General features: G+C 40.0%; 1 protein-coding gene across 2 annotated transcripts in view; it reads left to right on the top strand.

Moving 5' to 3' along the window:
* Positions 1-16,368, top strand: part of acox1 (acyl-CoA oxidase 1, palmitoyl) — a 36,063-nt gene that overhangs the window by 13,529 nt on the left and 6,166 nt on the right. The window contains exons 3-10 of one of the 2 annotated variants that reach the window (XM_017437759.3): positions 3,112-3,272; positions 5,973-6,080; positions 8,540-8,659; positions 8,786-8,901; positions 10,587-10,756; positions 11,422-11,584; positions 12,376-12,566; positions 14,912-15,091. In XM_017437759.3, the coding sequence (XP_017293248.1) occupies positions 3,112-3,272; positions 5,973-6,080; positions 8,540-8,659; positions 8,786-8,901; positions 10,587-10,756; positions 11,422-11,584; positions 12,376-12,566; positions 14,912-15,091 (1,209 nt within the window). The remainder of the gene's footprint in view (positions 1-3,111; positions 3,273-5,972; positions 6,081-8,539; positions 8,660-8,785; positions 8,902-10,586; positions 10,757-11,421; positions 11,585-12,375; positions 12,567-14,911; positions 15,092-16,368) is intronic. The other variant, XM_017437760.3, reaches the window with a different exon arrangement.

The raw sequence follows: 16,368 nt of genomic DNA, 5'->3' as shown, positions 1-16,368 counted from the left end.
ATGCGCCCGGTCCACCTCCAGCGGCGAGTGAAAATGCTCTGCACCAAGCAGTTCCGGAATGAACTTCATCAGAAACTCTCTCGGACGTCCACCCTCGATCTTTTCTGGCAACCCGATGATTTTAATGTTCTGCCGCCTGGAACGGGCCTCCAAATCGGTAATTTTCACTAGAAGCGCTTCGTTCACTGCCCGCATCCTGGCGCAGGTCTCCTCCAGCTTGGAAATGCGGCCCTCGTGATTGGATGTAGCATCCTCCACCTCCTTAATCCGGTCGACGAGATTCGATAAGGATGCCTGGGTTGAAGCTAGGGTTGCTTCAAGATCGTTGAATCGATCATTCATTGTCTTGCTCATATTATTTATTGCAGCAAGGATGGTAGAGGACCCCGCATCATGCTCACATGCCGGTTCAGCTTCTGTTGCGATAGCTGCTGGCTTAGCTAGCTCCAGCACGTGCTGCTCAGTCGTCTCTTCTGAAGCCTTATCCTGCTTCTTTCCTTTATCCGTCTTGGGTTTAGTCATCCTCAATATCAAAACAGTTAGTCACGGCACGGGGATTACCGAAATATAAGGTAAAAATCGATGTACAATAAAAAATTACTTTTAAGTGGTGAGGAGCCAAAAAAGAACACGTCTACTCCATTCGGTGCTCACTAGCGCCCCCCACTTGGCTACATTTGAACTAGCCATTAGCTCATCAGTACTGTTAAAGGTAAACTCGTATTTCTCAATTATTATCTTACCCATTAAAGATAGCTCTTTGAGGTTGTTCAAAGAGCTATCTGCAACAGGTAAGAGATTAACTGCTCACAACTTTTACACAAAACCCCTCTTCAGAATGTCTCAAATATCCCTTTAATTTATTCCGTATAATTTATGTGCATCTGTTCTGCTGTTCCTAACATAGTTCAGCTGAAGTTGACAGAGGTTTAATACAAACTTAAAACACTTTTAAAACTAAACTAGTTTTGTTTTCTCCAAAATCCATCATCATTAACATTATTGTCACAGCATTCCCAGTCCCAGCGCTCCCATTTCTCCCATTTCCCTCCAATGTGACGATAAAACACAGAAGCTTGTGCTTTCTTATTGAAGTTGTAATTGTTCTCCATCTTTGACATATGATGAACAAAGCTTGCAAACCATTTTTTGTGTAATTATTTTCTAAAGGCTAGTTCGTCTTTGGTTTCTCTGTTTGCGTCCCGGGTGGAAGTAATCGTGAAAACTTTATATTGGTGAGAATTTGAAGGTAAACTGGCAGCACTGTGAGACGAGGACGTGTGGTCTGAGACTCCATAATGAGGCCTCTGAATGTCTCTTTGTATTCTGGGTGAGAGAGAATGTAGGCCAGGGCAGGCACTTTTTTTCTTCCTTATTTTTGAATCAAGGGAGTAAATTTGTAAATAATCTGTGCACATTTACTCAGAAATTATAGGATCTGTGTTTTTTCATTTTAAGATTATAGGAAAAAGAAAAGCCCCTTCTTTCAGTTCAAGGATTTTGTGTATCCGCACATTTTTAAACAAAATTAGCCTTTAAAACTATCCCAAATTATTCAGATTCCACCATGACATTACTTATAAACAAAAACAAACCCAAAAAGCTGTGTGTAAAACCAGGTCCGCCCTCGCCGCCTCTGTAGGATGATCAAATGTCATCATCATCAGTGTGAGCACCTCTGAAGCATACAAGCGTGTGTTAACACACTGCCAGGGTGGAAAGACATCAGCAATGACTTCAGAGAAGCAACTTTTGCTGCCCATCAATCTGAGAAGGGTTAAAGGCCATTTTCAAATAATTAGAGTCAATCATTCTACATAAAAAAAGATTATTCACAAGTGGAAAACATTTGAAACAGCTGCCAGTTTTCTCAGCAGTCGATGTCTTATTAAATTCACCCCAAGATCATAGAGAAGTTGGAAAAAGGAAAACAGCACCATCTCAAACTCTTCAGGCTTTAGTTGGCAGGTTTAAGAGTAAAGTTCATGACAGAGCGTTTAGAAAAAAACTGAATAAGTATGACTTATTGAAATGGCTGCAGGAAAAAAAATCATCTTCTCACCAAAAAGAACATGGGGGCACGACTAATCCGAATGAACTACGTGTCTTTTTGACACACAAGACTAAGGTTGTTTACCCATTCTTCACAGCAATTTGGAGAAAATCAAACAAACAGTATCAGTGGAGGTTTGATCATTTGTGAAGCTAAAGTTTTCCCCAAACTGAGTTCTACTACGGGGCAATGATCCCAAAGACACCATCAAATCTACAACCGAGCGGTGCTGCAACGTTCCGGACAAAGTCCAGGACCTCAACCTGACTGAAATCTTTTGGCGGGACCTTAAGAAAGCTGTTCAGAAACAAATATCTGCAATATTCAGTTCTTTGAAGTTGGCATTGGAAAAAAGAGTAGGCCAAAAGTCCTCCACACACATCTGGGAGACTGATAGAGTCCTAAAGCAAACAACTACCACTAAATGTGGTCCTACAAGCTGCTGGATCACGGGGACTTGGGCTCAGCTTTTCTGTTTCAGCTTTGTTCTTGTTTCATAATAACATGGTGGAATCTGTTGTGCATTTCTGTACACTTGAGATGAAATTTTAATCCTTTTAAAATCTGGTAAAAAGCAGGTCATTTTATGATGTCCTGATTTTGTGAAAATCTAGAATTGAAAGAGGGTTGACTTTCTTTTTCTCCTTATTGTTGTAGAGCAGAATCTGTGGTTGATTTAGACACTGAAGGCAGATTAAAATGGGGACGTAATGAGTGGTTTTTAAGTAAATTTGAATCATACTGTATGTTTGAATCAGCACTTCCAATATGCATGCTATGCTCACAAGCTGTTTTGTCTTTGTCACGTCTGGCTTCCTTGTTTGCTTGCACAACATCTCTGTCCTCTCCTCCACCTGTTCTCCGTTTAAACCATGGCAATAATTTACCACAACTTTCCTCTGTCAATGAAACCATTTGGACCATTTTACTTTATCTCAACTGCTTAAACGTCTTTCATTCTGGCTTTAAATCCAAAATATTTCCTTCCTTCTTTCCTTTTCCACATCGCCACCTGCTTTTCTTCTCTGTCGTGTCTTCGGCCCTCTTGCTTGGCCAAGTTGTGTGCACCCAGGCAGGCCATCGCCCTTGGACCTGCATTTGGCGATGTTCCTGCCCACTCTCCTCAACCAGGCCACCCCAGAGCAAATGGAGCGTTTCTTCATGCCCACCTGGAACCTAGAGATCATCGGCACCTACGCTCAGACTGAGATGGGCCATGGTAAAACAAACAAACCCGTTCTGAACACCAGTGTACCCCCCCCAAAAAAAATATGCCTTAATGATTAGACACCAAATCTTTAAAGGTGTGGAAATAATTGATCCCGCAACAACTGACTGGCCCCAACAAAAACAAAAGTCCTCCTGTCTGGTTTTTAAAAGATTCCAATTTTTAAATTCTAGAAAATAGTGGAAAATGTTTAACTCGTGCTTAGGCATTTTGCATCTAATATTCAATTTCAATGTCAAATTTCAACACAGCTGGTGGAGAATCCTGGGCTGGATCTGATCGTCTGATCACAGTAGAGAGCACAAAATCTTTTTGAGGATTAAATTTGCCTAACCAGCTTTTGTTTTATAGTCAAAACTGTAAACATGCAAAAATACTCCAAGTAAATGAAGTTAATAGAGAAAAAAAACTTTAAATAATTAAAAGAAATATGAAACCAAAAGGTGGTGTGTGCATATGTATTCAGCTCCTTTGCTTTGAAAGCCCCAACCTTTACCTTCAGGAGCTACAGAAAATAAATAATATCCACCTATGGGCAGTTTAAGTGTCAAATAATATAAACCTATTCTGATAGCCATTGGGATCATCATCAGTTCAACATCTCTAAGTAGTCAGAGCTACCACCAAGAAAGACGTATCATGAAGACCAAGGGACCCTCCACACAGGTCAGAGACAAAGTTGTGAAGAAGTACACATCAAGGTTGGTTTATTAAAAAAAAAAAAAATTCCCAAACCCTGAACATCCTATAGATCTCCATTAAATCCATTTTAAGGAAATGGAAAGATGATGCCACAACAGCAAAGCTGCCAAGAGAGGGTCGTCCGCCAAAACTCAGGACTGGATAAGGAGGACATTAATTAGAGAAACATTCGAGACACCAAAGATAACCCTGATGGAGCTGCAGCTCTTCTGCAGAGGTGGGAGGATCTGACCATAGAACAACTAGAAGCTGCACAGAGCTGGACGAGTGAAAGAGTGGTGGGGAAAAAAGCCTTTGTCTAAAGAAAAAGAAAAGCTGAACTGTTTGGAATTTTTTTCCAAAGCATGGAAGAAGGTGGTGTGACACAATAAGACTAAAACTAAACTTGTGTCCATCAAGGACATGTCTGGTTCAAATCTACCACCTCTCATCATGTTGAGAACACCAGCCCTACAGTGAAGCATGGTGGTGGCGGCACCATGCTGTGGGAATGTTTTTCATCAGCGGGGTCTGGGGAAAAAAAATGGATGGAGCAAAATACAGAGAAATTCTTGAGAAGAACTTGTTTGAGTCTTCCAGAGATTAGAGACTGGGACTAAGGTCCACCTTCCAGCAGGTCAGTGACTCTAAACTCTCTGCTGAAGCAACACTCCACTGGTTTAAGGAGAACCAGGTAAAGGTCCTGGAGTGGTCCAGTCTAAACCCAGACCTCAGATCAAGATCATGAAGAAGAAGAACCTGAAGAGACTTGATGCTGGATCTGCTCCAAGAGAAGGCTTTATTCAGTCTGGAGTTTTAGGGTCTGAATATATATGCACACACTATTTCTTTCAGTTTTATATATATATAATTATTTAAAACTATGTTTTTACCTTTTTTACTTCATTACCCTGAAGTATTTTTGCGGAAGTATTGCTTTTAATCAAACTGAAAATCCAATTAAATTAGAGGTTTTAAGGCAACAAAGTAGAACAATTACCAAAAAGGACACATTCTTTCACAAGGGACTGTAAATTTTTTTCTTTCAAAATCAGTTGGACTTAACTTTTAGTAGGTAATTATGAAAATGTTAACATTTTTGCCATAAATTGTTTTAAGTGCAGGTAAAAGCTGTTAAATAGAGGAAGTTGAACGATTCTTCAGAGGCTGTAAACGGTCAAATTATTTTCCTTTGTCACTTAAAGTTACGGATGTGAAATATTTATATTATATTTGTATTTGTCAGTTATTTACATTTTATTCTGTTTAAAAACAACAGCCATTTACAGACAGTCTGAAAAAATGTGTGCATTAACTTATTGGAGTAAAACACAGTTCTATTTCTGAAAAGCCAAAGAACCTCCGCAGCAACTAAAGGTTACCAAAATGTGAAAAAAAGTCCTTGTTTCTGTTTTGAATGTCTTCATGTAGACCTGTAGAATAGCTCCTGTCTGTCAGACCTTCTGCCCACCAGTCTGTGTCAGATATTATTTTAGATAAACCCCTGCTCCTCCACCAACCCTTTTACCTGTTCTGACAGTCTTAGATTGTAATTTTCAAGCATGGCTTGTAATCTGTCTTTGGCTTCAGACCGGCTCAAATGTCATACTTTACTACTGGCATTAATAAAGTTTTCTCAGCTTATGTTTGCTGCATATTAAGATCTGTCAAACACTACAAGATACATCACTTTACTCCTTTATGTTAGAGCTTGAAGAAAATTTAAATTGGCTTCCAATTTTATTTTGAAATAAATTGAGTTCAGAATTATGTATATTTTGACCTCTCATTGGCTAAACATGTCCTAATGCTATTCTGTGTCATGTTTTTGTATTTCATATTTATTTCTTGTTGATTGATGCTAAGATATTATTATCCTTTCAGGACTAATGTAATAGTTATAGCTAGCGCATTATTGTTTAATGTCTAATAGTATTTATTTTCTTTTAAACAGTGTTCTCTTCATTTTGTGTATGCTTGGTGGTCTTTGATCGGGCCGTCTCCCTTTAGGCACACACCTCAGAGGCCTGGAGACCACCGCCACGTTCGATCCGGCCACTCAGGAGTTCGTCCTGAACACTCCCACCGTCAGCTCCATCAAATGGTGGCCTGGAGGACGTAAGCACATTCACACCGTCGCGTCTTCACTCTGAAGATCTCAGACGTCTTCTCCCAGATGTCCGTTTGTATTTCTGTGTTTAAAAAGAAGGAATTTTTCTTGTTGACGTTAAATGCTTTCAGAGCACATCAGTGATTTTTGTTTTCTCCCCTCTAGAATAATAAAAGGCTGGTAACTTTGAGTAAAAGGCGACCGTTGCGGTACTATAAACTGGAGTGATTCAGTACATCCTGGCACATTTTGAGTGTATAATCATATCACTAAAGACATGAGATTAAAACTGATTCACTGTTTACCAGGGAAGCTGAGGTGGTTACAGTGTTTGGAGCAGGACTAGAGGAAGACTGCCACTAATGACCATTTTTATTGTGAATAATCTAGTTACTAATTTTTTTTTTTCAAAAATCATAAGCCACAATTTTATTTTAGTTCATTTTTTTAACAGTCAACTTTGGCATTTATCATTTACTACAAAAAAAATAAATGCAAACAAAGAACATGAGGTGGGTTTAAAGAGCCAACTGCAGCATGACAAATGAACCTCCTATTATTTGTGTATTTAAGAATAAAGAGCCTGAATATTCAGCCTGTTGTAAGGATACTGTTGGTGAGAACTGCAGCGGACTGTGGAGAGAAATTGTTTTGCCTGTTAAACAACGGAGAGAAACAAATACAACATAACTATTGAAAATGTAATAACATCGACAAATGTTCTCTTTACTTAGCCTACAGTTTTAATATCATATATGTATATAAATTGCAGATGTTACACTCATCGGCCACTTTATTAGGTACACCTTGCTAGTACTGGGTTGGACCCAATTCTTTTTGGCATAAATTCAACAAGGTGTTGGAAACATTCCTCAGAGATTCTGGTCCTATGTTGACATGTTAGCATCACACCTTTGCTGCAGATTTGCCAGCTGCACATCTATGATGCAAATCTCCCGTTCCACCACATCCCAAAGATGATTGATGGGACAGATCCAACGGCTGTGGAGACCGCTGGAGTCCAGTGAATCTAGACCCCTCAGACCAGACAGTGTTTTTTAGTCTTTAATTATCCAATTTTGGAGAATCTTTGTGAATTGTTGCCTCAGTTTCCTGTTCTTAGCTGACAGAAGCAGCACCCAGTGGGCTCCTCGCTCTAGTCCATCTGCTTCAAGTTTGTACTTGTGTGTTCAGAGTTGGTTTTCTGCAGACTTTGGTTTGTAAGTAGTGGTTATCTGAGCAATTGTTGCCTTTCTGTGATCTAGAACCAGTCTGCCCATTCTCCTCTTACCACTGACACAAAACCTTTTAGTCCACCCAAATGCCGCTCACTGGATATTTCCTCTTTTTTTTGACCATTCTCTGTCAACCCTAGAGATGGTTGCATGTAAAAATCCCAGCAGATCAGCAATTTCTGAAATTCTCAGTCTGGCACAAACAACCACACTACATTTAAACTCACCAAAATCTCCTTTCTTTTCCATTTTTATTCTCAGTTTGAACTGCAGCAAGCTGTCCTCGCCACGTCCACATGCCAAAAAGTATTGAGTTGCTGCCATTTGATTGGCTGATTAGATATGGGTTAACAAGCCATTGGACAAGTGTACCTAATAAAGTGACCAGTGAGTGTGTATGAACTTATATTCCTTTATTTATTAACATTATCTGCACAATTAAATGTGCTCAAAACTAGAAGAAGTAAAATCAATACAACAGGTGTTGTGTTGAGTTGTTCCCTTATTGAGATCTGTAGTGTAAATTTTCAGCCACCAGGAGGTGCTTTCCTACTACAACAAACTAAAAGAGATCAAGATACATTTTATTTAAAACACCTTTGCTAAAAACAATCGAGGTTAAGAAGAATCAGGGAATCAGATCTTGAAGAGTGAACAAAATTCAACATAACACCGGCACAGCGTTAATCAGAGGAACAATAAGCCTAGATGTTAGTATAAAAGTGTTCTCAAACATGTCATCTTTTGAAAATGTAGCCGACAGACAACCTGTTTAACTTCGTAGAGTTAATTTAGCAGCTTAAAATGAACCTCTGGTGGTTTTGTTTTTGCTGCCGGCTCATCATCGCCTCTGTGTATCATTCTTGTTCTGTTGTAGTAAAAACAAGGACAACTTGCAGAGTGCACAAACCACCCTTTGACTGACAGCTAACTTGAAGTACTCCCATACTTTAGACCAGGGGTGTCAAACTCCATTCCTCGGGGGCCGCTCTCCTGCATGTTTTAGACGTGTTCTTCCTTTAAAACACCGGGTTTAAATGGATCACTTGTTGCCATGCTCCTGGAGAACTTGATGATTTGGTGAGGAGGTAATCAAACCATTTGAATCAGGTGTGTTGGAGCAGAAAAACCTAAAACTCCCAGGACAGCGGCCCTCGAGGCCTGGAGTTTGACAGCCCTGCTTTAGACCCATTTGTCAAATAAAAAAAAAAAAATCTCCTCTCTCTTTCCAGTTGGGAAGACCTCCAACCACGCCATAGTTATTGCCCAGCTCTACAGTCTTGGAAACTGCCACGGCCTGCATGCTTTCATCGTACCTGTTCGTGATATGACCACACATGAACCTATGCCAGGTAAACACAGTCTGTGGCGTTTTCCTGGACCTGGTGTTTATTTTAAAGTCTTTTAGCTTCTGTCTTTTTGTTTGTTTTCTACATTTTCACCCTCCTCTGGACACTCCCTTTGCTTTTTCCTCGTAGGTATTGTAGTTGGTGATATCGGTCCCAAGTTTGGCTTTAATGAAGTCGACAATGGCTTCTTGAAACTGGAGAACGTGAGGATTCCGCGAGAGAACATGCTCATGAAATATGCCAAGGTGATTTAGCATATTATTTGCACCCCTCTATTTACTTCTTCTCAGCGTTGTATTGACAAAGCAAATAGCACTAATTATATAGCAGCAGCACAAACATGCTCATCGAGTTCAGCAGATGTGAGCAATTTGTTGTCATTTTGCCACGGAGAGCAGTTCAGCATCACTGCAGAATCTAAATATGACTATTCATCACAAACACATCAGGGAAGACATGAGACGACACAAAAACGAGACAAGATAATAACAATAATTTTTAAGAAAACTTCCATTAACATGTTAGGAAAAGTCCTTTTTTAAGAATGTTTGTAGAGTTTTGCCACTAAGATCTCTCCTGCCTGATTTCTCATCGGTCTTTTCAGACCTTAGAACGGTGCTTCAACTATATATGACCTAATTTCTCATTAAAGCTAACCCTTAAACAAGAGGGTCAAACTTATTTTCACAAGAGCACAACCTTGTTTTTTTTTTTAAATATCTGTATGAATAAAATTGCCATGATTTTCACAAGTCTTGTGTCAAAATATCCATGCATAAAAAAATACTTTCCTCCAAATATTATGTAGATGTCACAAAAAACAGAGTTTACTAGAAATAAAAAAAAACATTTAATTTCTAATAAATTACTTTTTATCACCATTTTACTTTCACTGATTTCTAGCTGCTCCCCGGCTCTGGAACTCTCTCCCAGATTATTTGAGAGCTCCCCAACCATTGATTGATTTTAAAAGAGGCTTGAAGACTTTTTTATTTAAGCAAGCCTATTCTGCTTCTACATGTTTTTTATGATGTTGTTTTTATCTCTGATTTTTTATCTTTGATTTTAATTGCACTGTGTAGCACTTTGAGATTTTTGTTAATGAAAAGTGCGGTATAAATTGGATTTATTATTATTATTATTATTATTATTACCACAGGCACTTCAGACTGCAAAAAAAAAAAAAGTAAAAAAAAAAAAAAATCCTGACATAATGGCTTCTGATATTTCAGCTTAAAATAACAGGAGAAAACAAAGAAAAACAATTTGGATAAAATAAACTCAAGCAGACTCTCTGTAGTTCTGATTCAGGCCACGTACCTGATACCTTTTCTCCATCGCGAGTTCATCTGCACGGGTGCCTGATCAGTGGAGCAGCTGTTCTCACATTTTTTTAGAGTGGGCGTGCAAACCTATGTTTTTGCTCCCCCGTGTTTTGACTTAAAAACATGTTATCACTCCCAGCAAGAAGATAAAAACATGTAAACTATTAACAATATAGTTAACAACCAATGTTTAACAATAAGGTAAAGATAAAATGATATTTTAAATACATTTTTTTTTCAGATGTTTCAAAAATCAATGCTATAGCCACACTTATCTCCATTTGTTTACAACAGACAGACTATTGCATCTTTATATGCATATGCCCTATATATATACCCTATATGCATAATTCACCTCTGCCAATTTTTCAGATAGGTGCTCATAATGTTTTGTTAGTTACTGAGGTGGAGCTGAGGTTTACTCTTAAATGTACCGTTTACAGCAGGTGAGGTCACTGCAGGTAGACTGAAATCAGAACAAGCGTCTTCAGGATTAATTCTGCACAAACACGTAGAAGAACTTCATAGTAATTATATTAAGTAATGTTTAAATGTGTAAAATAAAGTGCATTTAAAGGAACGTTGAATCTGTCTCTGTCCACCAGCTGGAGCCAGATGGGACCTACGTGAAGCCGCCCAGTTCCAAGCTGACCTACGGCACCATGGTGTTTGTCCGCTCCATGATTGTCAGCGAGTCAGCTCAGGCCCTCGCCAAGTCCTGCACCATCGCCATCCGCTACAGCGCCGTCCGTCACCAGTCTGAGATCCAACTGGGGTCAGGCAGCACAAATCACAGTACAGATGAAGCTTCAGCAGACAGTTGCATAGAAATCAGTAACTGCATGTGAAAACCTCAGTTAAATTACATCAAATATACTTTATTGCCCCCATGGAGTTATATTTATTTATTTACTTAATATTTTTGTGTAAAATCAATACAAACTCTAGCTTAGGGTTAAGCACTCACAACGGAGTGGTAGTACTTCAGAGCTATGATATATATTTTTTCAAGTTCTGGTTATTACATGGTGGGTTTATTATTATAAACAAATTACAAAAAACAAGAACTGTTAGTTGGAAAATCGTGAAAATTCAGATGAAAAAAGTGCCTTAAACATGTTAGATTTTAGGATTTGTCTAGTCTAGATGGTACATGCAACAATTTAACTAATTTAACTAATTAGTTAAATTAGTTTAACTAATTTAACTAATTATGTATTCAAAATGATGAGGAAAAATACCCTGAAGAGACGCTATATATTCCTGATCAGATGTGTTCTGTTGACGTCTGATATTTAAATGACATCTTTAAATCCACAAAAATCGTTCTTGTCCTCCAGCAACACATTAGTTACAGGAAACATTTTGTTCTCTTCTTACGTTGTCTTCTGTCAAACAGAGCAGAGAACCCTCCAACCTGCGTGTGTTTCTGATCCACAGGGAGCCAGAACCACAGATCCTCGACTACCAGACGCAGCAGTACAAACTGTTCCCGCTGCTGGCCACGGCCTATGCCTTCACTTTTATTGGACAGTACATGACACAAACGTACCACCGCATCTCTGGAGACATCAGCGAGGGGGATTTCAGCGAGCTGCCTGAGGTAGGGACCATGAAAGGATTTGGATTCATCTTTCATGGACCGATCAGAGTTGTTGGAAAGATTTCTTTTATTGAATAAAATTACTAATCCAAGCATTTAATTCTAGATCAGTTTAAATGCAAAAAAAAAAAAAAGTAAAGGCCTACTATTCCTTGAAGGAATGCATATCACCCACTGCCTTTCATGCCAGTTTTAGACCAAAATCATCTCATGTTGAAAAATGTTGCAGCTGTTTTGGTCAAACCTTCAACATGCCTTTATATGTGATCGCCTCAGATATTGTAAGTTCTCATGAGATATGTTGTGTTCTGAGGATGTGTGGGAGTTACTTTCAGCTGCACCAAAATTAGCTCAATATCTGTAAAGCTGGCCGAGTTATAGCCATTTTTGAGTTTTCCAAATCAGTTGGCTGTGGCGAGCACTTTGAGTTGGGCTGACTCCAATGATTGCTGTCTGAAGGTTTCATTAAAATCTGTCATTATAGTTTGTTTGTTTTTTAGCACAAACATGCAAAAGATACCCAGCTGAAACATAGAGAGCGATAGCATGGGCAGAGGCAAAATCCATAAAAATTGGTTGTAGAGTGATCACTTTCATTAAAATTGATAAACACAACCTTGAGCTTGTTGAAGGAAGCGCTCTCTGAGTAGACTCATTTGTAGTTGCATTATTTATAGCCAGGTAATGCAGGAAAAAAAGAGCAGATAACAGTCAGGAAAGGTAAAGCTGACTGAGAATCAAAGCAGGCATTTGTTTAACGATGTCTCCTTTTTTTCCCCTCTGATCTGCAGCTCCATGCCCTCTCTGCGGGTCTGAAGGCTTTCACCACGTGGGAAACCAACTCTGCTATCGAAGTGTGCCGCATGTCGTGCGGCGGCCACGGTTACTCTCGAAGCAGTGCCTTGCCAGACATTTACGTTGAGTTCACCCCGACCTGCACCTACGAGGGCGAGAACACAGTCATGATGCTGCAGACTGCCAGGTCACTCAGCACGCATACTTGCCAACCGTCCAGCATTTAGCCCCCCCGCCCCTTGTCTCGCATCACCCTGTGCGGGACAGCCAAAAGTCCTGCACAGGGTGATGCGGGACATTTGGCCCTCACATGCCACACTTAGTATTTCTCACACAAAAAAAACACGCACACGGCCTTTTTGTCACTTTAGCGCTATATTTAGCGAGTTTTCAGATCCCTCTAGGATTTTTTTAAAGCGACTATTGTCAAATCTAGTGACTTTGGCGGCTAAATGTGAGAAAGCACTCATTCTGCAGCGTACCGTAAGCCCTGCCCACTTCCCAAGCACTGACAGCTGTCAATCTCACAGCAGAGAGGAGACCCGCTCCACTCTGTGTCCACAGTGGCGCTCCCGCGCGTGCCCCCTCGAGCACGCGCGGGAGCGCGATTGTTTTCGTGTGAGTCGTGTTGTCATCTGATGACAGAGAGCTAAAGATGGAGAGGCAGAACGATAAAGATGTAGGCATGAAAGATGAAAGCTTTTCAAGAGGAGGCCTGGAAATGTTCAGGTTAGCTAAAGCTACTACTACTAATAAATAACAAGTTACAGCTGTTTACTGATAAGTATTTACAATATAACAGCTGAGAGGATGGAGAGAAAGATCAAAAGATCAAAACTTGAGAGCCCTGATCTTAAGCAACTATGATATGTGTTTAATTCAAATTAATTGATCAGAATTCAGGAAAATCCTGTTGAATCTGTGATGGTTGTGTGTATTTCTGGGAGTGGGTTTTTTGCATGATGTTTTAAAGACACGATCAGCTGATGAATAGATAAGCTGTGTCTGGCAAACCTTTTTATGTACAACTGTATATATTTGGGCAGACAGACTTAAACACAGATAATGTAATACTTAAAATGTGANGGGGTGTTACGCTATATTGTCCCACATTGACATTCCCAAATGTTGGCAAGTAAGCAGCACGCAGAAGTGTACAAAGTTCCCAGCCTGTCAGGGTTTCCCCTCCAAAAATGTCTTTATTGGAGTGTTTATTCAGCAGAGGGTCTGTTCAGTTTGAACAGGGCACTTGTTGCTGACAGTACATGAAAGTAATTTTTGTTGTAGCATTTAACATGAAAAGGTCTGGATGCAGAAGCATTCAGACCTAAACAACCACCCATGCAGCAGTGTTACAGATACCGTGCCACAAACGCTGCAGACACACCCTGACTCCTCCCACTGTAAAAACAAACACAAGGCACATCCACCATGACGCTGCTCGCGTTTTGTGTTATCAACACCGTAAAGGTCAGCAGTTCTGTTTTAGAAACCTGCCATGTGATATTTTCTCTCTGAAAGGGAGGACCTGAACGCTTTTAGAAACTTCCCCTTTACATACCTGAATGTAATGTTTAACAGAAACAATGAAGGTGTTGGGAGTCAGAATGAAATAAGATACACGGAGCCTGAAACACGTGTGAACAGCTTGTGATTACCTTTTATGTAGGCGTTTATGTACAGTGGGTTGCAACAGGTTTCACCTCCTTGGTGTTTTTTTTAATTATTTTGTTGCCTTACCAATTCAATACCAAATTCAATAAAATAGAATTTTATTGAATTTTAATCTAATTAAAGGTAATAAATACACTCAAAGTACTCAGGAATATTGAAGTTAAGAGGGGAAAAACCATCACCATTACCTTGAAGCCTTCTGATAAACAATCTCAGTGTACACCTGAGCCCCCAGAATCAACACCAGTGCAACACCTGAAGTAGGACAGACTATAAAGCTGCTCTCATTCTCACAAATCACAATAAGTCTGAAATGGTGACTGAAAGTGGCCCATATAGACTACATTTATTTCATGCTCATTCCAAAAGTGCTACAGGGTTGAGGCACTACTGAAATAAAATCCAGGTTATACAAAGCACAACATCAGCTGAAAAAAACCCCACTGACACAGAAAAAAATACCAACATTTGTGTTGGTTTTTTCAGCTGTACTTACAGATCTACTCTCAATTCAAGTTACTTAAGTAAAAAAAAAACAAACAAACTTTGTACAAAGTACTAAACTGATTTCACCTAATTGATATAGTATAATTTATTGTTTTCCTGTGAAGTAAAGCTTGACAAAACGTAAACAGCATCACGTCTAAAAACTGAATTTAGTAAATGAACATCAGGTTTTAAACTGTAAACTTATTCTATCACCGATCACAATCAAATAACTAGAACTTTCCTGGAAAACCCATTTTCTCAACGCCGTTTCATTTTCAGGCAGGAAAATTATTGTATTTTTGTGCAGTTTTCCATGGACACAAATTTAAATGGTTCACTAAACTGTTTCACTCGGATGTTTTCGTGCAGATATCTGGTGAAGAGCTACCGGCAAGCTGAAGCAGGCCAGCGGCTCGGCGGCATCGTGTCGTACCTGAATGAGTCACAGGATCGGAGGCTGCAGCCGCAGGCCGTCGCTGCCAGACCATCAGTGGTCGACATCAACGACCTGAGCAGCCTGGTGGAAGTTTACAAACAGCGAGCTGCTCTGTAAGAGCAAACAGATTGTGGTTCTTTTTTTAAAAAATATCTTACTTAAAATAGAAAAAAACACTTTTCTTATCTAAACAACAAGGGGAGAAGCACTTCTTCTTAATCCGGCCACCATGTCCACCTTTGAGGAGGCAGAGTCTGAGGACTCGGGGGAAGATGAGTCCATTGCCATGGTAGAGGTCACTGAGGTAGTCAAAAAGCTCCTTGGTGGCAGGGCGCAAGAAGTGGACAGGATTCGCCCTGAGTTGCTGAAGGCTCTGGACGATGTGGGGCTGTCATGGTTGACATGTCTCTTCAGTGTTGCATGTAGTGCCAGGACAACAACTGCTGAGTGTCAGACCGAGGGGGTGGCTCCCATTTAAAAAAAAAAAAAAAAAAAAAAAAAGGTACCGGAGAGTGTGTTCCAACTTTGGGGGGATTACACTTCTCAGCCTCTTTGGGAAAGTTTACTGTCGGGTATTGGAAGGGATCCAGGAGGATCCGGTCGTGGAACAGTGGACCAGATCTTCACCCTTTTCAGCATTTTTGGCACAAAGTCTAGCTCATTTTCATTGTAGGCTGGACTTCACCAGGGCTATCCCTTGTCTCTGATCCTGTTTTTGGTGTTCATAAACAGAATCTCAAGGCACAATTATGGAGAGGAGTGTGTCTGGTTGGGAGCCTCAGGATCTCGTCTCTGCTTTTTGCAGATCATGTGGCTCTGTTGGTGTCTTCAGGCCATGACCTTCAGCGGGCACTGGGACGGTTAGCAGCTGAGTGTGAAGCGGCTGGGAAGAGAGTCAGCTCCTCGAAGTCCACGGCCATGGTTCTCAACCTGAAATGGGGGGGGGGAATGCTCCCTTCAAATCAGGAATGAGTCTCTGCCTCACGTTGAGGAGATCAAGTATCTGGGAGTCTAGTTCATGAGTGATGGCAGGATGGAGCAGGAGATGGTTCAATGGATCAGGGCCTCGTCTGCAGTAATGAGGGCATTGCTTTGATCAGTAGTGGCAAAGAAAGAGTTGAGTCAAAAGGCAAAACTCTCAGTTTACTAGTATACAGGTGCTGGTCATAAAATTAGAATATCATGAAAAAGTAGATTGATTTCAGTAATTCCATTTAAAAAGTGAAACTTGTATATTACATTCATACATTACATACAAACTCATATATTTCAAATGTTTATTTCGTTTAATTTTGATGATTACAAATGACAACAAATGAAAATCTCAAATTCATCATATCAGAAAATTAGAATCTTGTGAAAAGGTTCAAAATTGATGGCACCTGGTACC

This window comes from Kryptolebias marmoratus, linkage group LG3 (genome assembly GCF_001649575.2).
Source record: "Kryptolebias marmoratus isolate JLee-2015 linkage group LG3, ASM164957v2, whole genome shotgun sequence".
In the NCBI taxonomy this organism is placed as follows: domain Eukaryota; kingdom Metazoa; phylum Chordata; class Actinopteri; order Cyprinodontiformes; family Rivulidae; genus Kryptolebias; species Kryptolebias marmoratus.
The sequence above is the reverse complement of the archived record's forward strand: the minus strand, read 5'-3'. Positions and strand labels throughout refer to the sequence as shown.